This window comes from Alternaria arborescens (assembly GCF_004154835.1).
Source record: "Alternaria arborescens strain FERA 675 chromosome Unknown contig_11, whole genome shotgun sequence".
Lineage (NCBI taxonomy): Eukaryota > Fungi > Ascomycota > Dothideomycetes > Pleosporales > Pleosporaceae > Alternaria > Alternaria arborescens.
Genome location: NW_021167866.1, coordinates 457,924 through 478,041, shown reverse-complemented (window position 1 = coordinate 478,041; position 20,118 = coordinate 457,924). Strand labels below are relative to the sequence as shown.

Sequence of the window (20,118 nt, the reverse complement as noted above, 5' to 3'; positions counted from 1 at the left end):
TACCAGTCGCAATGCCAGATGCATCTTATCCCAAACTCCAACAACGCCATGCCCAGCAAACAGAATGCGCTTAGAGACCCTGCCGTATCCTCTCCGCAAGCTGTCTCTTGCCAAACTCCCATGCGTTCAGGAATCCTTGTTCCGAGAGGTCGATGTTCTTCATCGAGGTCATGTCTTGAGCTGGGGGCTTGCTGACGCGCGAGGCAACAATGACCGGGTCCGTTTCGAGGATAATACCGTCGTCTACGAGCTCGTCAACAGCGAGTGACTGCGCGTGTTAGTCAAAGCAAGCTAGGAAAGTTGCGACGGTGGGTACATACCACAAGGTCGTAGTTCTCGATGACGGTGCGCTTGTCGACCGAATTTCTGCTATGCATTAGACGAGTTGGCGAGCCGTGCGTGACAAACTTACTTTAGGAGGATGTTGAGCGAGTCTCTCAATGCCAGGACGACACTAGACATGTGTTAGCTCGAGGTCGAGTACCCCAGGCTGCGCTGCGGCCGTACCTGTATAGCAGAACCTCGTTCTCTTCGGCGCTTCCAACCACATAGAGCATCACGTCCGACTCCATCTTGAAGACAATGACCTTGCCGTCATACAATATAATGTCTGTCGTCTGCTTGGCCGTCTTCTCTGTGCAACGTGTCAGACGAATGGGCGGGTAGCTTTACACGGAAACGGTCTACACACCCAACAGTCCCTTTTCAAAAGCCTTCTGGTCCTTGACCGTCTTGTATGCAATCTGGCCAGGGTAGTCATTCTGGTGCCCGGCCGGCGGGTGTGGGTTCGAGTAGTACTTGGTGAGGATGCGGGAGCCGTCGTCGATGGCGAGGACCAGGATCGCCTGGACGCTGAAGAGGGAAAGAGGGCGCGACATGGTGGAGCACGTGTATAATCGTCTATGCAGGCGTCAATGGGGTCAGCTCTGGTGTCGACGCGGTGGGGGGTTTTGGTTGATAGGTGTCTGCTTGCGGAGAAGCGGCCAATCACGGAGGTCGTGCGCCCTGGGCTTTAGCGCGTCGTCTGAACTTTTGAGAAGATGCGACGACCATGGGCGGGCGCATAACATCCGTCCAAGTCAGTACACCGCGAATATGCACAAAGTATCGCGAACCTCACTCGCTTCCCTGGTCTGTCCATCGGCCCCGTTTCTTGCGCCTCGTCTTCTTCGCACTGCGGCACCCGCTGCTGTGACATTGGCACAATGCCCGCCATCTGCACGCCCTCAGAGGGCGACGTACGCAACGGCAAGGGAGGGGAAAGGCAGTGCGGGAAAGACAGGCCCCAAGGAAGGCAAAGGACTCATCAGAAAGATTGATCCCAAAAAGGGAAAATTGAAGCCTTTTCCTCTTCGTTCTCCTCGTCTGGACCCGGAAGAATATGAAGTAAGACCGACCATCTCTTCCACGGACTGTGCTCACAACACCAGACAGTCCGCCTAGTCAAGAAGTTCCGAGAAGCCTGCGATGTCCGAAATGTCCAGCTTGTCATGGAACTCTACCCCACGCTACTCGCGGCAAAAGTCTTGAATAGCTACGACACGCGACGCATCACCCAAGTCCTTCACGTGCGCATACGCAACGAGCACAGTCCGAGCAAGCGAGACGAACTCTTTCCTTTCGTCCAGCAGTTGGTGAGCCATCTACGTCAAGGAACAGTCGAGCCGCACCCCTTCGCATTCGTCCATCTGTTCGGTATCTACAAGGACGCCAAGCGCTTCGATGAGGGGTATGCACTCTGGGAATGGCTGGTCCAACAAGACGAGCGCTACGTGTCGCAGGCTGTCTATGGCGCTGCAATCGAACTCATGGCATATGGAAGACTCAAGCCACTGCCGTTGTTGGAGGATCTGTACAACGACGGACTGAAGCGCTTCCCAGGCACCTTTGCTGAGTATCATCTCTCGCCTGACGCCATCGTGCCCGACCGCACCCAGCTTACTACAATCTCCGGTATTCCTACTCTCCTTCTCCAGGGCATACTCACCGCTCGCATACTGGCTCGTGATTGGAAACGGGCTTATCTGGCGCTGGACACTGCACTCCGTATCTATCCCACACAGACCCCACCCCGCTATTTTGAGCTCTTCATGACCGAGAGGCCTATATCTGAAGGATACACGGCCTTTATGCTAGCTTGCCGTGCTGGTGTCGCTATGAGGCCAACTCACGTTACTGCGCTCATTACCAAGCTGCGAGCTGCCATGGGAGCGTCACAATCTATGGCTGATCGTGTCATGCTGCTCCGAGCCATTGCGAACGCCATGTATGGCTACCTGGAGGCTGGGGAAACTCTCGAAGGCATTCACGTCGGTTCATTCCTCCGTGCTTTTGAACTGTTACTACCAGAACCCATGGGTGGCGAAGATTATGTTGGAGAAGCAGCAGAAATGCGCGACATCCTGGCAGTTACAGCACATGAGATTATGTCGGATTTGATTCAAGCTGGCATGCCGCCCGAGCTTCGATCATTACAGGCTCTCATCTCGATATCGGGTAAACTACGCCTTCCAAGTCTACTGAGTGCCACCCTTCAAGACATTGAAGCGGCAGGTTTTGAGCTTGGGCCTATCGAGAGACGAACGATCATAACATCGGCCGGGTTACTCAAGGACAAAAAGTTACTTGAGCAGTATTGGTTGCTTGTTGTGTCAGATGCAGAGGCGAACAGTGCACAGATACCATTTGAAGATTGGATTACTTTCACCAAGGCATGTAGACGAGCCGATCATAGTGATTACTTCCGAAGTCAGCTTTTGAAGTTGCCGTATGCCATCGACAACAACACTGAGCGCCACATCATTCAACAAATCGACATGCCAGAGACGTCCGCACTCAACCACAGATACCAATACATGAGCGTCAAGGAATTGACAACGGAGCTGGATGCACTCAAGACTCAGATGAAGGACATTGAAACCGTTGTCATGTCCGGACAACCACTCAATCTCCATGCATCCCCACTATACATGCATTTGGATCCCCAACACCCTTCTCTGGGTCGTGAAGAGGATCTACGATCGGTATACAACGAGCTCACTACTGATCCACATCAACCGCCTCCACCACCAGCCACACCTGATTCACCTGTTCAGCCCGCAGTGAGTCCTACCGGCATACCCCTGGATGACCTCCGATTTCAGAATTGGGTCACCGTCCACGAAATGATGGACACAGCTGCCGACTACGAGTCTGATCTTCATTATGCCGTTGACACCGCCATCAAGGCTGGCACCCCGCTAAAAGGCACCCCAGAACTTTTGCGTTTGCGTAAAGAAGCCTCGACACCGCGATCTCGCACCGATCTGAGCATGATAATAAAAGAGCTCAGAGCGAGTCGCCGCGAAGACTTGAAAATGTTCAGAAACGTTGCCTCAGACGACCTTTACAAGATGAAAATCACTAAACACATTGCCAAAGATGAGGGAGAGACCGCCGTAGCGGGCGAAAAGGGAGCGCAAAAGATCAGAAAGTATGTTGGCCTGGAGTCGTATCATGACGCCCCTGCTAGTTTGATACGTCAGGTAAAGGTACCAGACAGGAAGGCCTAGGAAATACTCGAAGAGGGCGGTGCTGCTGAGGATAGTCTGGACCCCAGTGAAAGAGACATAATCCGACCTTTCAAAAGCGATTTGTTCTTCAAACATAATCATTGATCGTTTAAGTAGACATCTGTAAGGTGTAAGTGTTTGCCTTGAGCTGGAAGTCTGCATACACCGTGACTAGATTTCTCTTGTCCGTATAGGAGATCATCCGTAATTATATGTGTATCTATACATTATCCAGTACCCTCTACTAGATCTTGAAGACAAGACACATCGCTATCCACTTCGTACATATTGATGGCAGCAGATCATGCCGCCGAGAATTGTGCCGAAAGTCTCCTATCGCAACTATTTCCATGTTGGTCTGACGTTTACTCATCATCACTCAAGTCTCATTACGTTGCATTCTTTCTTTCATCGGATACAAGGACAACCGAGACGTAAAGGAATAATCATCTTACTGCACCGTGGATCCAGCATTCGCACACTGCGTCTCACCTCATGTCGCCTCACCTTTCTCGGAACGTTTCCACCGGCGGATTTTTCCGCTCGGTATCCGAAGGAACATTTGGTCCGAGGATGGTTGTGCGGCCGTATGACATTGGGTTTATGTTTGGATCACGGCAGACTAGGCCAACTTTTGAGTCATGTTCGCTGACCGGACTATGTTGGCTGATGACGTGGGAGTGGGATGTAAGTACATGATAGCGTGGAGGTACTCAGTGTGGTGAGTGGAGTTAGTACGCTTAACCAAAGTCGCGGTGTGGAGACCACGTGGAGTTGTTTAATCACCGTCATAGGCAGTTTCACCACTTGCAGAATGAGCAGATGTGTAAGTATGAAGATGAGTGGTTGATGCATATCTCATTACCGAATACCAGGACATTGCAAGCCTCGCGGCCATAAAGCCGTCTGCCCAAAAAAAAATTCCAAATCTAAATCCAAAAAATGTAATACAGTCAAGTCAACTCAAAGTTGACGGGGAATACGAAGCCAAAAAATAAAAATAAGACAATGATGTCAAGAAGTGAAGAATGGAGGCACGCAGCGGTCAACGCGCAAAGCAAGAAGCCATGACAATGTACAACCCTGAAAATCTCCAACGCCACATCAAGTAACCAAACCCGCTAAGTGCAAACAAAGTAACGAGAAGAGAAGGCGTTCTTAGTTCGAGCCAGAGCTACCCCTCCGGCTGTCGGCTGGTGTGATGGGAAAGCAGAAGTCGACTGGCGATGGTGGTGGAGCTGGGGTTTCGTTGGCGTCTGAGGAGCGCGAGGTCAAGCCCGAGGATGCTTTGAATGCTGCGCTGACATCGTGGCCAAGTGTTGAGTTGGTGAAGATGGAGAGACGCTGACGAGGGTTAAAAGCGGAGGCTGCGGAGGCGGGCATCTTGATGGTTTGTGTGTGGTGATTGTACTTGACAGTGCGTACTTGATACGTAGTTGACGGTGAGTCTCGTAGATACGAGGAGACTATCTGAAAAGGTGGAGAGTGTCCGGGGTAGTTGACTAAGTAGTTGCAACGGAAGCCGAAAAGATTGTACGGGCCGGAGTTATTGATGCGCTGGTGCGATGCAGGGCAATTCTGATTCTCGGGGAAAGGTGCGGAAGATATGTGATGTGCTGTCTCGGACTTTGACAACAACTAAAACTCGGGCTGACTCGGTAACAAGGCTGAAGTGTGTGTCTAGGGAAGGGGTGAGTCAGATTTAATATCAAGGAAGAATGCGCTGGGGTTGTCGGAACAGGGCTTAGGTGCGGTCGTGCGTTGGCATACAGGGCTACCAGAATTGGCGGAACCCCGGACTTGATGCGCTCGGGTATGGGGAAGAAGGTTGCGTAAGGGGCTGACTTACTTTTGGGATGTGGGTGCCAACGAGCGAGGCGTGTTACACAAGTGTGGTATTGCGAGAGGCTTGTGTGTAAGCTGGACCGAGGTATGCTTCAGTGCAAATGGTATGTTTGAAGAAAACAAAAAGGCTCAAGGTAGAAGTGGTTTTTGAATGTCAAGTAGATGAGGACGTGTGTAAGGAATAAGTATTGAGCGTAGAGCTAGGTCGTACTTTGCGATGCGTGGTAAATGGCGATACCGCGTCGAAGGGGGCGCTTCTCTTATACCACAGTACAAGTGCAGAGTACCGATACGATCGCTATTCACCGCCGAAGAGATAACCCTGACTCGCATCATTAACCAGGGTTGTAACGGAATCTCGGAAGGGCCATACGTTTTGAGCTAAAAGCAAAAGTATAACCAGCAATCAAATGCGCGCGGCCACACGGGGAAGCGGACGGTTGCAACTCCTTGTTGCGCGACCATCGTTGCACCTGGAAGGTGCAAAGTCCACCCCACGCCCTGATCCTGTTCCAGGGTCGCAGAATCAAGGCTGTTCTGGGGCGTCCTGTCATCATTGACGTGTCTGAGATGGTTTTCTCGAAGCGAGGATGCATGCGACAAACAAGGCGCACAAGCCCGTCAGGCCCTTCCGCAGCGTCCCACGCATCCTCTCTACCAGAAGCCTGCTCGTGAGAAAGGATGATACCTATCGCAGACGGCCCGAAGAAGCAAACCAATACAGTACAGTACACCGCGGCGGTCCGCGGGTAGAAGCCGACAAGCGGATGACGTGGGCGAGCAAGACACCACAGTGTCCTTTGGGTGGCTGTCGCAAGCAAGGCATCATAGAAGCCGGACCGACCAAGTCAATTCTCTGACCGCTTCTCCGATGTGCATAGGTATGCATATCCCACGCGAGGCTTGCGGCAGAGCAAGATGGGGTAAGTGGAGCTCCGGGCTGCATTCCCCGGATACCAGCAGGCTGGGATTTGCCCACTCAAAAAAGGAAGACGACGCGTCTGGAACTTTGCCTAAGAAGTTAGCTCCACCTTGATCATCAGCATTCGTGCTACTCCCTTGATGCCCATCCAGGTACCGCCGCATCACTTTTGCAACGGCTTTTTACACTGCCTGTCATCGACTCGTACACCTTGCAGTGCGGACAAACCCGGATAGGCAACCCGCGTTGGGTTGCGACACGGGAATAGTTCCTGCGACGTTTGCCCAGGTTGGAATGACACTTCCTGCAATAAGGCTTCGAGAACACTGCTGGAAGGGCGCTCGAGCCGACCTGTGTCACGGCCAAGGCATTACTGACGTTGCTGTCATCGTTCCGCCCCTTTTCTACCGGTTGAAATTACGGCAGAAGAGTGACATCTCAGACCTCCTTCCGCCCTGCGTTTTGGCCGCTCTGGCGTGGCTGATCCAAGTTGTTCTCGCCATCGTCGAGCAAGCGCAGATCGAAGCGTTCGGCGCCGCAAACACACTTGTTACAGCATTATGCCGGTCGCGATCAGATCTCGATGCGCGACGCAGGCAGCAAAACTCTTCACCTCCGCGCCATCCGAACGATAATTCCATGTTGTCCTTGAAGATAGCGAACGAATTCTGTTACCGGTCGACTACTCGTGGCGCAAACCTTCCCCCGTTACTTTTGCTAAGCGATAGCCAGAGCCAAGCTCACCTGTCATCACATCATCTCATTGAGACGTCGAATGGGAAGCTATGGGGTCGCACGTTAGACGCGAGCTAAACGTAACCTCAACGTCGTTTCATCTTTGGTAAGACGACGTAGCCTTCTACCTAGTAAACTCCGACGCCTTTCTCCCAAGCCTTATCCACGCAACCCGCTTTCCCCGGACTGGCGTATAGCCTGATCCCCGCCCTTGCGTTAGGGTTGCTGTCGGAACAAACATCCCCCCAACCATAACGTGTAACGTTATTCACCTCTACCGCGGGGCGTAAGTTGTATGATGTGGCGCGGTGGTCCGCCTTCGTAAATTCGTGTCGCATCGGAATCCGGGTTGTGCCGTTAGCGAGACGGTGATTTCTAGGCGCTGGTGTCGCTTTCCGATCGTCTGCGGCCTTCCGACGACAATCTGCGCGTTATCTGACCGACTCTTGACAGGCTTTCACCGCAACTTGGCGATGTAGCGAAGAAAAATTGAGTATAAGCGGGGAAGGTTGCAGTAAGGCTTTGAGGAGAAAGAGGGGGAGCTTCGCGTCTCTGGGCGTGCCTGCTTCGTATGGGTTATGGCAACTGTAAAAAGCGACAACTACTACCACCACCATGTGTGACCTCCTAGACGCACTGAGACATCAATTGCAAAACGCTGAAAGTGAACGGCTGTCATTCTTTTGTCTCGACAGAAGACATCAGGTAAGCATATGTTGCTTTGCGCGATTGGCTTAGCAATATTTTCTCCGTTGCTGATACAAGCTCATCCATTTTTGTATGATGACGGACTCCGTGACGTTGTCTGCAGCGGCATGAGGGCGCTCGCCTGACGCCTGTTGCTGTCGCAGGCTGCGAGAATTTCCTCTCACCAGCGATCCATCATGAAATCCCACCACTGCAGCCTACAGACATTCTCCCTTGGTGGTGCATACAGTTACGCAATGTTTCCTCAACACCCCTAACCTTGTGCCCCTCATTGTCCCAAACATTGTGTTGTTATCGCCAATCGACACATGCATGGAATCGGTCGATCAGCAGTGACAATGGCTAGAATCACTCAAATCACTACCTGAGCTCAAGTAGCCGAGTCATTGCACTAGGCATTGCTTAGAGGAACAAGATTCGGAGGACTTACGTTCACACGAGCAGCCATCTTTGACTACTTCGAGCACGTACACCATTATTTCGGCTGTCCTGAAGACGACTCAGCTTGGCCAACGCTTACTATTAGCCATCGTCCGGATATCGACCAGTCCATTCTCAATGCTTGTCTGCATCACAGGTACTCTCATGGCCTTGCGCAATACGCTATTCCCCATTTCAATCTCAAAGATCTAACTACGTCCAAATCTACTACTCATTTTTCTGAATGCTCGTGTTCAACATTCAACAAGTAAATTAGCTTTTCTCAACTACGAGTTGGCGCCCTTGATACACCTGCGGCCAGCGTTCATCAAGAATACGGAATACGCTATGGGCCTCGTCAGTGAAAAGTATGGTCAGATATTAGAGTGGGACACGGAAGAACAAACTGTGCCAAGCATCTCCGAGCTAAATAGGCTCTCTTTGCTGTATAAGACCAACCTAGATTCGGTAAGTTGGGCACTAAAGAAGTGCTCCCGGTGAACTTCTTCGAATCGCTTGTTGAGACATGGTCCGTCCTAGAATTCTTCCAGTTGGATATCATGCAGGAGCTAAAGACAGTCCGGTCTTCATCGCTAGGGATCTATGCCTGCTTCGCTCAAGAGTGCGATCGCAGTGTCGAGGATGATGTGGTCGGCATCAAGTTTAATGGTAAGCGTGGTCGCAAGCGGGACAAAGAACTGGAGCATGTCTTCACTCTATTCAAATATCTCTAGTAACTACCTGTCAGGCAGACGATAAAGACACACACATTGGTGGAGACACTTGACAATCTACTACAGACCAATGAACGAGCAAGCAACTTAAAATCCCCATTCTCAGCCTCACTTCTTTCGAAATTGTCCATAGTGTCGGAAAGTCTTCGCTAACTCAGCTTCTTCCTACCCTAGGCAAAACGAGTCCAGTGTTAAGTCAAGCACCAACAGACAGAGCTGGTCACAAGCTATGCTATCAATCTCTCGCAGTGTAACTCGACTGCTAACACAACTCTCGAGAGCACCAACCTCACTGATCTGGGGAAACCAGACGCGAAGTTTTGCTGTCCAGTCAACAAGCATCGAAGCCCGAAAAATCTCGAAATTCTCAGAAACGTAGAAGCCGCTTCGGGTACATCCTGGTATGCTGTAGATGGCTGCTCAAGAGACTGCACTGGTACTACACCCCACGATATCGTCTGCGGTATCATCAAGGACGTACACTACAGCGTGGACCACTTTGGGCCGAGCTTGATAAGCCTTCTGAATGCTATACCCCAGTCGATTACATTTGCGTCACTATCCCCACTGACCTCCATGATCCCCCCAAGCAGATCACTGACAAGTTCAATAGAATCAGCTTGAGTGGTACCAAGAAAGCTAGTTCTCACGATCTCGCAGCTCTGCATGACAACCATGATCAAGACAACGATGCCGATGAACAGTGTACTAGCACCTTTCATATGGATTCGGTGTTTCGGTCGGCACCTCGCAAGGACGTATGACTAGCAGGACGAGGTGTTCCAGCTCACCTAAAGCCGTCTTGTGTATGGCAGTCTCGAGATGTTCGCTATGTACACTCATCCTGGCATGACATTGTCCATGTAAGGCGTTTGGGTGTTTGTCAAGATTGATTTGGTCTTCCAGAAGATTCAGTCTACAGTGATGGATAAGCCGGCCCATCGGCGGCCCAGAATTATGAGGCTGGCGTCATACTAGAGGTCATTTAGTTATTGATGCTCATGTATCAATACTAAACCTGAGTAATCCAGTTTCCTGTTAGAGGAACTTTATTTCTCTCGTAGTGTGGTCCTTCTTCTACAACCAGACAGTTTGCGCATACTGTGATGAATGTGGGAGCGCTAACGACCGTTGTTTTGCTCTCGCAAAGCACATATAGTAATTACAGTACTACAAGAAAGACTTAACTTTTTTTGTGATTCTTCTTCGTAAGGTTGAAGTACGTGTCATATGCATTTATCACCTGCTTCTATATAACATCTCGTTGCTCCCTTTCAAGGACTTTTCGTGTTACGATCGTATCTCACATTCATTAGTCGATCACCTGTCCCCACGCGAAGCGCCTTCCGGTTTAGGCACTAGCGTTGACATCGACTTCGGGATTTGTACATTGCGGCCTAGATGTCATCATACATCAACGAAAGCTGCATTCTCACCGGATTGTTGTACCTAGTGCCAGACCTTCGTGATAATATCAGTTGGGCTTATGTTAGCTAGCGGACGTTGTATCTCTCTGAGGGACTGTCAGGCGTAACCAGGCTGTGCATGCAGACCGTAATCGTTGCGTGGCCAGCAACCAGTATGGTGTCCAGCCTTACAACACTAGAGCTGCTTGCCTGAAACCGGTGAGCCTCCTGTATTATCTATTTCAGCATTCATGTACCACCGGTAAGATCTAGCCAGACCACCTCAAGACTTGCCTGGGAGCCGCGTCCCGCGATTAATTGTGCGGACAACATGTCGCGATAAAACACTAATTCGTCACCAGAGCTGCGCGAACGTTATTCGTGGATATCGCTTCCTGATAGCGAATAATTTGACGATGACATGCGACATGAGCAAAGTATGCAAAGCAGCAGCGTTGGCAGCGTGTCCAGGCCTAAGTCACGAATACTGGGGCAGTATGAGCCCGTATCGCAAATCGACACATCTCCCCATGCTATACACGAGGAAGAAACACTCTTGGACACTAGCTATGATCGCACAGGCCCACCAGGCACTCCACTGAATGCGGTAGATGAATGCGACTCGCTTGATCAGCAGTGCATAAGAACTCCGGACAACACCTAAAAGCGTGAACCTTGTGCGGAATACTTCTATCTACTAAGCTAGACATTGGCTGACTATCTGATGGCAGATTACCAAGATCAAAATTTGCAGAAATTTACTGAATGGCTACCCTACACCCTGCGGCGCCCTCACCTGATCACCCTAGGTACAGTGTCACTCGTACTGTCTATCGTCTTGGCAACACTCTGCTGGCAGTCCTATAACAATCATGGACTTAAAGATGATGTTGGGTCCACGGGACTGTGCTTTGGGTGGAGGTACACGCCCACCATCGTTGCAGTCTTCTTCACGCAGGCTGTTGTCCAGATTGCCGAGGACGTAAAAAGAACAGAAGCGTACGCGCGCATGGCGAGCTCGGAGACCGTCAAAGCAAAGTTCACCATATTGTACTCGCCCAGGGTGTGGTGGAAGAGCATCTTCATAGGGTTTTCCCGAAAGCGGAGTGGCGGATACAGAGGATGGGCCCTGGCCTTGTCTTCGCTTGCAGCTGGCGTCAGCATACTCGGCATCTCAACCTTCTCGTCGCCCTATTAATTGCAAAGGATGTTTTCACAAAGGAGAGTGTGCAACTACAACGATACGCAGCTGGTCAGACAACGGGGAAAGACTTATCACCTATTCAACTTGTACCCTGAAGAGATACTTACTCCCGCACTATCAGTGGATATCCTTTCAACGTCTCCACATTGATGTGGATGTTCGACTCATATCTCATTGTGCCCTTCGGCGCATCTAACAGCGGCATCGATCGCGTATCACTCGAGAACGGTATCTGGCAAGCAGAGACTGAGGTGTTCCATTTAGACTATCATTGTACACCAATGGTTCTATCTGATAAGAGAATTCTAGATATCAGTTACACAGCCGCGAACGTCTCACAGTCAAACGATGCGTGCCCGAACGATGTTTGTACCGTCAAGTCCAAAGGATTGCAGATTCGATCGCAGGACGGTTGTGAGGTTCGGATTCAAGGACCCATCGATGTCTAGGATGGGCATTAGTGATGACGGGTGAGTTCTTTCAGAGCGATACCTTTTCAACGGATGGTGGCCTACTCTGGACAAACATGTCCTCTGACTACGTGTCATGGCGAACTCTTGTTGATGAGTACGGCCAGACGCCGGAAATTCTCGCTAGTGGGAACATGGTCCTCTAACAATGGTCTCGCACTTTCATACATAGCTTGTCTGAGCAATGCGTGGGGCTTGATCTGCTTCTTGTATCGCCGCCATGGATCGACTATACCGAAGGTGAACTAGCCTCATGGGAAAATCTGACGGTACGATCTGCTGTATGCACTCCGCAATACAACGCAGCTGCCATGCCAGTCACCGTATCGACTGGCGGAGCCGGAACGTCCATCTCCTTTGACGTTTCTGAGTTCGAGCGACGTAGCCAGTCCGTACCGAAAAAAGCTATTGATTTTGCCTTATTGGACGATATTTCCTTTCACAACAGCAATTGGGCCAAGTACATTACCTTACCGCTTACTGTCCATGGCGATTTTGAGGAGATATCCACACTTCTTGTAGACAAGTTCGGCCAGAACGTTTCCAGCATGCTAGAGAGTGCACCTGGTAGTGTTACACACGTGAGGGGAAGGATTTTGGTTGTTACTGAGATTGGGATAACGCTATCCGTGCTCTTCCTGCTCTTGGCATGCTATCTAACAAGCATGATATGTAGCTTATCGGTCAGACGACGACCGCTAGGCCTCAGATCGGATCCTGCGGCTATCATTGGGACAGCTTCACTCCTCAAAATCGATTCACCTCCTATGGCTACATTACAAACACTAGCTGGACATAGCCGACCACACATATAAGAGACGATTGAATCACGAACTTACAATTTGCGAGGAAGCATTCTTTCGGAGGGTACATCGAAATGTGAGGCAGTCAAAGCTGAAGGGTCAGACTTACTTGCTAGGAAGAAGGAACTGTCCCCAGGCTCTCCAAAATCTAAAGCCAGCATTGGAAACGACTGGAGGCCCTCAATGCTCCACAAAAAGTGGCTCTTCGCATTGTTAGCTTATCTTTTTGCTACTACAGTAGCCATTTTGATTCTTCGCGGATATGCACGAGAGAAAAAGCTCTCCCGTACTGCATTCACCTTCGAAGTCGATGTGGGCCATTTCAACACAACTTTCTCGCCTCACTCCCTTGTAGCTACACTGATCGCAGTGGGAATTGGTCTGAGCTGGGATGGCGTTGACAAGCCTATGCGGGGTTTGCAGCCATATCTCTCTATGTCGCGAAACGCAATGGCTCCCAAACGGGGAGCATCTTTGACGTACCAATCTTCGTACTGGGTATGGGCCACTGTGAAAGCAGCGCTACGCAAACATTGGATCCTATGTCTTGTTGCTGCCGGAACAACTCGGTCACAAATTCGTAAGTAATTTCTTGCTTCAATAAAGACATGTAGCTGATTGAACAGTCACTATATCTATGGCTGCTGTTTTTGAGAGGCAGGCAGTCACACAAGAGCAGCCAATGATAGATGCAGATAACACCATCACAGCACCGTTTTCGCTACGGCAAGAACCTTTAAACTTTTATCAAAGCGACGATGGCACACGTGAACGTCATTTCGAGATAACTGAATCCTTGTTGGAAGCGTCAAAGATTCAGTGGTTATATAATGCGCTAGACGAGATCATTCTCGACCCACCACAACTACCATGGACGAAAGATGAATGGGTTTTCACTCCCCTCGATATAGATCCGTTACCAAACGTCACAATGTCTTCGAAGGCGACCTTTGAAGATGAGAACCATTCGAATTCAGATCCCTGAGTTCACCCGCCAACATCTCTTCTATTACATCTGCACTTCGGAGTCCGTTGGAATGTTCTCCGATCGTCGTGCCAAACTCCAGCTGGCTCAACCGAGCCGCAGACGTTTACCCAGACCGGACGAACGAGACTTTACCAGGGTTTGCTCTGCCGACTACCCTTTTCAACGGCGAGTTGTACAATGCATCTGTCTTTTCAATTCCAAGACGATTGTCATGCTGTGCGAATGGCACAGATCCGGGTGGGCAAGCTGTTGTTGCATACTGGACTAGCAACAGCTCAATGCTTGAACCAGAAGGCCCTGCTGATTTGTCTCAGAATTGCACTACAACTGTGACTGAAAACACGACTGAAACTTGCTGTGAATCTTTCTCACATCCCAGTAGCGGAACTGAGAACGTAGTTGTCCATGGTTCTTGGTATCGTAATTTTATCATAAAATGGATTGTTGGACCGGGAGTGACGGCAGAAATCTCTGGAGCCGAACTCAACACAACTTACCAGAATAATGGCGACACGTTTGGAAATGCAAGTGAGGAGCTTCTCTACTTCACAGAGGAACCTACGATGTCTATAATGAACTGTGGGCCGATAATCGAGGTCGCGAATGCTATCGTTATCGTAGCCAGGAGCTCCGGAAACGTCCCGGACTTCGTCTTGTTATCTGATACTCAGCCTGATCAGAATGCATGGGAGTACGCCTGGGATATTATGTATCCTGAACCAACACGAAACGATGCTGATGGAAATGTTAGGTGAGCACTTTAGCTTTTGGTTTACCACATCGCGCTCATGAGTTATGGATGGAAAGCTGACCATTTCCTTTACCAGTTACGGTCATTTTTTCATGACCCAGCTTCTCACAGCTCCGTATGTCATCGCTCCAAGAAGGGCACACTCTTGGCTCTCATACAACAAGAGCATTGGGGAAACAGAAAGCGAGCGCTTCAACATCCGCGACCGCGACCGCGGTCTCAATGTCGACTTCATGTCCTACGCAAACTGGCACCTTGCCAACAAGAACTCAGATGCACTGCTAAACACAACCACACTATTCTGGCACTCCGAAAAGACCTTGTAGACCTTCTTCAAGCACTCTGCTCACTCTGGATCATCGCAACTTGGTGGTTACCGTTCAGCTGATGATTCTGGGAGAGCGGTTTATAAGAATGCCCTTGACTGGCAAGATGGTGTTATTAACGCAACGTTCACGGAACGTTTCGAAGTCCTGGTCATGAATGAGGTTGCTACCTGGATCTCTCTGGTCATTCTCATTTTGCTCATAATCATCCTGATTGTTCTCATCGTGAGCTTGCAGGTCGTGTATCCAAGCTCATCTCTGCAGCACCCTATAGAGTGCTTGGCAGACGTACTTACCATGGTTGCTGGGAGCGATGGTCTAATTAGTCTAATCGAAGAGCAGGGCGTTGAAGGTTTCGCCAACAGTGACAAAATGACGAGATTAGGTTGGTTCAAGGATCGGAAGGGAGATGTCAGATGGGGTGTTGAGCTCGTAGATGCGGAGGGTATCGAATGGGTTGATGAGCCTGAGGCAGCTAGGCCGGATGAAGTTGGCGATGAAGAGTCATCGGTTGGAAGCAGAGGAGTGGCTGATACGAACAGCACACTTCTGGAAGGTGAGCGGAGGCCGCTTTCTCCGCAATATTCCGCTCAAGAGCAAGAAGCAGAATCGATGTTGGAACAGCAGAGCCACTCAACGTAGTGATGGTACCCCGGGTTTTGAAGAGAGAAGACCGTCAGGCATATGTCACTGACATGTCATCGGATAAATTCAATGGTTGCTTCACTTTTTATTTTCCTACTAAGCTGGCCATGTACATCTCATTTCAAATCTCGACACGTAGGCAACCCACCATGCATTCACTCGCCCAACACAAGTAAGGCAAGTGAGGCGGGTATATCATACCTATGTAAATATGACTAGTAATGCCGGAAATCTCCGTCCAAACAGACACCACCAATACGTCTAGTACCGGCACTTCCCCGTTTCTTACAGTACCGAAACAATGATCTGGAACACTGGGAAAAAGAACAACGTGTGGGACATGTCGGAGCATTGTGGGCCGAATTGGGATGGGGTGAGCGTGGGCTGGTTGCATAGGCGGTACGAAAAAGCAGATATGCAAGCCGAGGTCAGTGGCATCATTACGCATCACATTTGCGGTGAACCAACACAGGGTACACTGATTACTAGAGGGTGGAAGAGATATGATTGTAATCCCAAGTGATGCTTACAGGCTAGCTGCAGTATCCTCTAGATCAGTTCTATCCATCAGTCCCACTCAGCTATATAAAGAAAGAAATGGAAAACATTCAGAGCGCTGCGTAGTTCATGATCCATACAACCATCATCATAAGCGTCGTAGCCGTTGCCAACACATCGACCTTTGCTTACTTTTTGCGACAAGCGAAAAAAAGAAATCCCACACATTTCTGCTGCCACGTAGATCCAGCCACAACAAGTGATAGAGAAAAAAGGGTATTACATCCGCCAAACAAAAAGGTCCGAAAAGCCTCCGTGAGGAGCTGGTATAGTGCAGGGAAAGAAAAAAGAAGGGGGGTGGTGGCGGTGTGGGGAACGCTCAAAAAAGGCGCGACAAAAGGTAGGAAGAAGATAACCGTACAATCTGTGATCGATCCAAAGGTCCAGATGGCGCGACCGCCCTTACGCATTATATGTTGGTGTGCGTGAGCGTTCCAGTCTAGCAAACAATAACAATGTAACCTGCACTGTCGCAAGGAACACAGCAAACATACAAACATGCAGCGCGAGTGGGTAACCGTACCAAAATCGAAAGCGCGATGAAGAAACCGATCCGAACTTTTTTGTTGAGCAGGTCTGCCGCAGAAGGCTGTCCACGCTCGTGATAAGCTTTTGGTCTGAAAATCATCCACCCAACGAAGGAAATAAGATCGAATGAAAATTGCCGGTCAGACAAGGATAAGTTAGGAACAGGCGTGTAATATGTGGAGGAAAGGCCGAAATCTGTCTACGCATCTTTGTGGTGTGGGCGAATGCCAGAGGTTCGAAGATTCTCAGTTAACATAATGGGAATTGGCGCGGCGACGCAGTGGTCGCTGCACCTCAATCCTATCGTCTTGAGAATCTCGTACTACTCGGCTTTCGCGTCTACTACGGTGGCTGCGTATACTGCCTTCGTTCATCTCCTCTGCTTGTCTCCGCGTGACCAATGCCTTCCTGTCACCTGCATTGCTGCCTTTTTCGCTGCCACCGTCAGGATTTCCGCTAATGACGAGTTCTGCCATGCCGTCTTCGCCTGGGATGAGTCGCATGGTGCGACCCTCCATGTCGCCGTTGAACTGCAGGCTGAGTGGGGCATTCGCGTCTACTCTGAGGCGAATCTCGTTGTTGCCGTTGCTGGTGACGGCCGTGTGCCTGTCACTTCCAGAGGAGCCAGAATGAGAGGGAATTGACGGTACCCTAGAAGCTCTCTTTGCGGCACTGTGGATGTGGTCGTTCAACGGAGCATCAGTACCGCGTTGGCTGTTGATGTATTCCAACGCTTTCATCTCATCTCGCCTGGTCTTCTGTGGGGCACGCTCTTTGACCTTGCGACCTTCCGCATCAGTAGGACGGCGGCGGCGAGGAGGAGCTGGAGCTTCGGGGATGGGAGCCTCGATTTCAGACTCATACTCGTCGCTACTGTCGAACGCGGCGGGAGGTTGGTAATAGACCTTTGAGTTACGCTTTTCACGTTTGCGCTCCTGCTCAGCCTGATATCGCGCCTCGGCCTTCTCGGCCTCACGTCTATCAGCCTCGCGTCTAGCCCTAGCATCAGCTTTAGCGTTGGCTTCAGCTTCGAGGCGTTCATATTCCCTGGCCTCAGCATGTCTGTCGTTATAAGACTTCCCGTAATGAGCTGATCGACGCCGCTCAGCCTTAGTGCTGTCGTGCACATAGACCAGACCACCTCTGGCGGGATATTCGGTTTGAATTTCACGCGGTGGAGGAGGAGGTCGGCTGACTGACTGTCGGCGAGACGGTTCGTTTGTGCTCTTGGTAGTACGGTGACGGCTGGTAGGGGGGTCGTGGTTAACAACAACAGGCTGGGACTTGCGGCGGTCAGCGCGAACGTGCTCGAGATCCGAGGTGGTGTAGGCGTGGGAGATTTGTGGACGCTGCAGCTTCTTGCTCTTGCTCTTAGGCTTCGCTTTGGACTTGGTCCGCTCGAGCTTTTGGGGAGGAGGCGGCATGAGCGCACGCTGGGCGTAGTGATCGTCGGGATGGGGCTCGGCTTCATAGTCGTCGTCTTCGTCAGATGATGCAGAATCAGATTCGCTGTAACTCTCGTAGGCCTCGCCCTGGAGCTGCTTCTGGGGTGGAAACCTGGGCTGTGTGGCGCTCTGAGGCTGGCCGCGCCTTGCCGAATACTGATCACGCGAACCTTGGTCGACGACAGGGGGTGGTATAGGTCCAGTGCGTGCAATATTGGTCGAATTGCGGTGCGTCATGCCTGGCCTCTGCATGCCGTCGTAAGACGGGGCCATCCCGTAGCCGTATTGAGGGTGGTATACAGGTGCCGCTGCATATGGTCCGGATGGGGGGCCCATCTGGCCTGAATAGCTTTGACGGTAAAGCGCAGACTGGGAAAGGGGCGGGCCATGATCTTGCGGGTGGCCTGCATATCCTCCAGGCGCTCCCTGAGTCCAGTGGTACTGAGGCCCAGGCTCACCGCTGTAGCTGACGGGTCGAGACACAGAGGGACGACGGGGACGTGTCGTGGCTGGCTGGATAACGGCACCAGCGTGTGAGTAGTAGGACTGGCGCTGGTCCGGGTAGTACGGGGAGGGGGTGGGATCAGAACGCATTGAGCGGGTGTCTTCCTGGGAAGGGCGATGCACGTCGCGAGCGGATTGAGATGGGTGAATCTCAGGGCGGATGTTATGACGACGGGGAGCTGGGGCAGGCGCGTTGGGGTCGTACTTGGTGCGCCTGGGGTCGGCACATTCCGGTTCGACTCTGCTATCACGACGATCTCTGTGGTCCGGGCGAGGATCCTGGGTAACGGTCGGCCGGCGTTCACGTTGCTGGATGATGGCTGGGGGCTTGGACGAGGTCGAGGCAGTGCGGGAGATTGACTTGGGTCGGGACGAAGCCTTGGAGGAAGGCTTGGTCGACTCTGAGACGGTAGGACGTCGGCGGATCTTGGGAGCCTCTTGCTGAGGAGGGACTGGGGCAGCAGGCACCTGGGGCGGGCTGCGCTGGGGAGGAGCACTTTGAGCGGAATTAGTGCTGCTGACGGTGGCGGTGGTGTAGCTGCTGTACCCTGAGTCGGAGCGAAGGTCGATGTTGGTCGGCGCCCTCTCCTGAGCGGGCGGCATTTCTTTATCCAAGTCGGATGGGTGCGAGCGCTTGGTGGAGACGTTAGCGGCATTGGGCGAGCGCCGGCCCTGGAAAGGAATAGAGCCGCCTTCGCTGTCATCGGAGAAGCAGTCCTCGACAGTAGGCTGCATCTCCTGTGGGCTCGCCATGTTGGCAGCGGCGTTTGTTCTGTGGGAGAGTAGCGGGCTTCACAGGCGCGCAGAGGGCAGGAGTCGGCAAGATATCTAGCGGCTCTATCGATAATAAAAGCGTCGCGGGGCGATCCTTGACAATCAGGCGAGACGTCGAGAGCGCATTATTAGCACGGGCGTCTTTGAGGGTGCTACCGTCTCATGAAGACGGTGTGGGTGAAGGGGGGGAAAAGAAGATCAGAGCAAAGGAGACGAGGGAAGCAGGAGGATATGCGAGGCAGATGCAGAGTATGACGGGCGAGTTCGTGTGCAGCAGGCTGGCAGGCAGGCATGCAGGCGTTATTCGGGCTTCGACACACGAAACTTTTCCCCCGCCCGTAAAATTCAAAACGGCGTGGTACTATAAACTGCCTTATAGCGGGCTAGCTCTTTCATGCAATGCGTCTAATCGTTGGGCGCGCACCGCATCCGTCGCTGCCCAGTCAACCTCCAACACCTAGTGGTTGGAGGAGGGGCTGTCTCTGCCGCCCTCTACGGCCCTTTCAGTCATGGCATGTCTGCACCAGGCTGCGCAGTACCGCTACGAGTGACGCAGCCAGCCTCCACACCATTTCTTGGTTGAGTGTGCATGCAGACGCCCTCGTTGCCAGCCGCAACAGCTGCCCTCAGTTGAATTGCCATGTCGACTGCTCACTCCACTCTGCCGCCCGTGTAGGGGGAGGCCTGCCCTCCGAGGCCGAGTCTGCAACAGTTTCGCCATGCACCCACACTGCTTCACCCTGCCCACCCTGTCCACCCGGCCACCCTGATGCTGATCATAGGTGTCTTGGTCGTAATAAT

General features: G+C 51.5%; 8 protein-coding genes across 8 annotated transcripts; 5 read left to right on the top strand and 3 right to left on the bottom strand.

The window, feature by feature from the left end:
• Nucleotides 1-70: 70 nt before the first annotated feature.
• On the bottom strand, nucleotides 71-878 carry AA0111_g5612 (hypothetical protein; the record flags this gene model as incomplete). The annotated part of the gene is made up of 5 exons (XM_028651744.1): nucleotides 71-268; nucleotides 321-366; nucleotides 413-454; nucleotides 508-634; nucleotides 692-878. The coding sequence occupies 5 exons, from the start codon at nucleotides 876-878 to the stop codon at nucleotides 71-73; spliced, it is 600 nt and encodes a 199-aa protein (XP_028506979.1).
• A 217-nt stretch (nucleotides 879-1,095) lies between these two features.
• Nucleotides 1,096-3,551, top strand: AA0111_g5611 (hypothetical protein; the record flags this gene model as incomplete). Its single annotated transcript, XM_028651743.1, has 2 exons — nucleotides 1,096-1,386; nucleotides 1,431-3,551. 2 exons carry the CDS (start codon nucleotides 1,096-1,098, stop codon nucleotides 3,549-3,551), a joined length of 2,412 nt encoding a protein of 803 aa, XP_028506978.1.
• A 1,158-nt stretch (nucleotides 3,552-4,709) lies between these two features.
• AA0111_g5610 (hypothetical protein) lies at nucleotides 4,710-4,934 on the bottom strand (the record flags this gene model as incomplete). Its single annotated transcript, XM_028651742.1, has 1 exon — nucleotides 4,710-4,934. The coding sequence occupies one exon, from the start codon at nucleotides 4,932-4,934 to the stop codon at nucleotides 4,710-4,712; it is 225 nt and encodes a 74-aa protein (XP_028506977.1).
• A 6,740-nt stretch (nucleotides 4,935-11,674) lies between these two features.
• AA0111_g5609 (hypothetical protein) lies at nucleotides 11,675-11,974 on the top strand (the record flags this gene model as incomplete). The annotated part of the gene is made up of 1 exon (XM_028651740.1): nucleotides 11,675-11,974. The coding sequence occupies one exon, from the start codon at nucleotides 11,675-11,677 to the stop codon at nucleotides 11,972-11,974; it is 300 nt and encodes a 99-aa protein (XP_028506810.1).
• A 1,274-nt stretch (nucleotides 11,975-13,248) lies between these two features.
• AA0111_g5608 (hypothetical protein) lies at nucleotides 13,249-13,783 on the top strand (the record flags this gene model as incomplete). Its single annotated transcript, XM_028651739.1, has 2 exons — nucleotides 13,249-13,378; nucleotides 13,425-13,783. 2 exons carry the CDS (start codon nucleotides 13,249-13,251, stop codon nucleotides 13,781-13,783), a joined length of 489 nt encoding a protein of 162 aa, XP_028506811.1.
• Nucleotides 13,784-14,358: 575 nt separating this feature from the next.
• Nucleotides 14,359-14,863, top strand: AA0111_g5607 (hypothetical protein; the record flags this gene model as incomplete). Its single annotated transcript, XM_028651738.1, has 2 exons — nucleotides 14,359-14,537; nucleotides 14,614-14,863. 2 exons carry the CDS (start codon nucleotides 14,359-14,361, stop codon nucleotides 14,861-14,863), a joined length of 429 nt encoding a protein of 142 aa, XP_028506806.1.
• A 297-nt stretch (nucleotides 14,864-15,160) lies between these two features.
• AA0111_g5606 (hypothetical protein) lies at nucleotides 15,161-15,505 on the top strand (the record flags this gene model as incomplete). Its single annotated transcript, XM_028651737.1, has 1 exon — nucleotides 15,161-15,505. The coding sequence occupies one exon, from the start codon at nucleotides 15,161-15,163 to the stop codon at nucleotides 15,503-15,505; it is 345 nt and encodes a 114-aa protein (XP_028506807.1).
• A 1,334-nt stretch (nucleotides 15,506-16,839) lies between these two features.
• Nucleotides 16,840-19,296, bottom strand: AA0111_g5605 (hypothetical protein; the record flags this gene model as incomplete). Its single annotated transcript, XM_028651736.1, has 1 exon — nucleotides 16,840-19,296. One exon carries the CDS (start codon nucleotides 19,294-19,296, stop codon nucleotides 16,840-16,842), a length of 2,457 nt encoding a protein of 818 aa, XP_028506808.1.
• Between the last annotated feature and the right edge of the window lie 822 nt (nucleotides 19,297-20,118).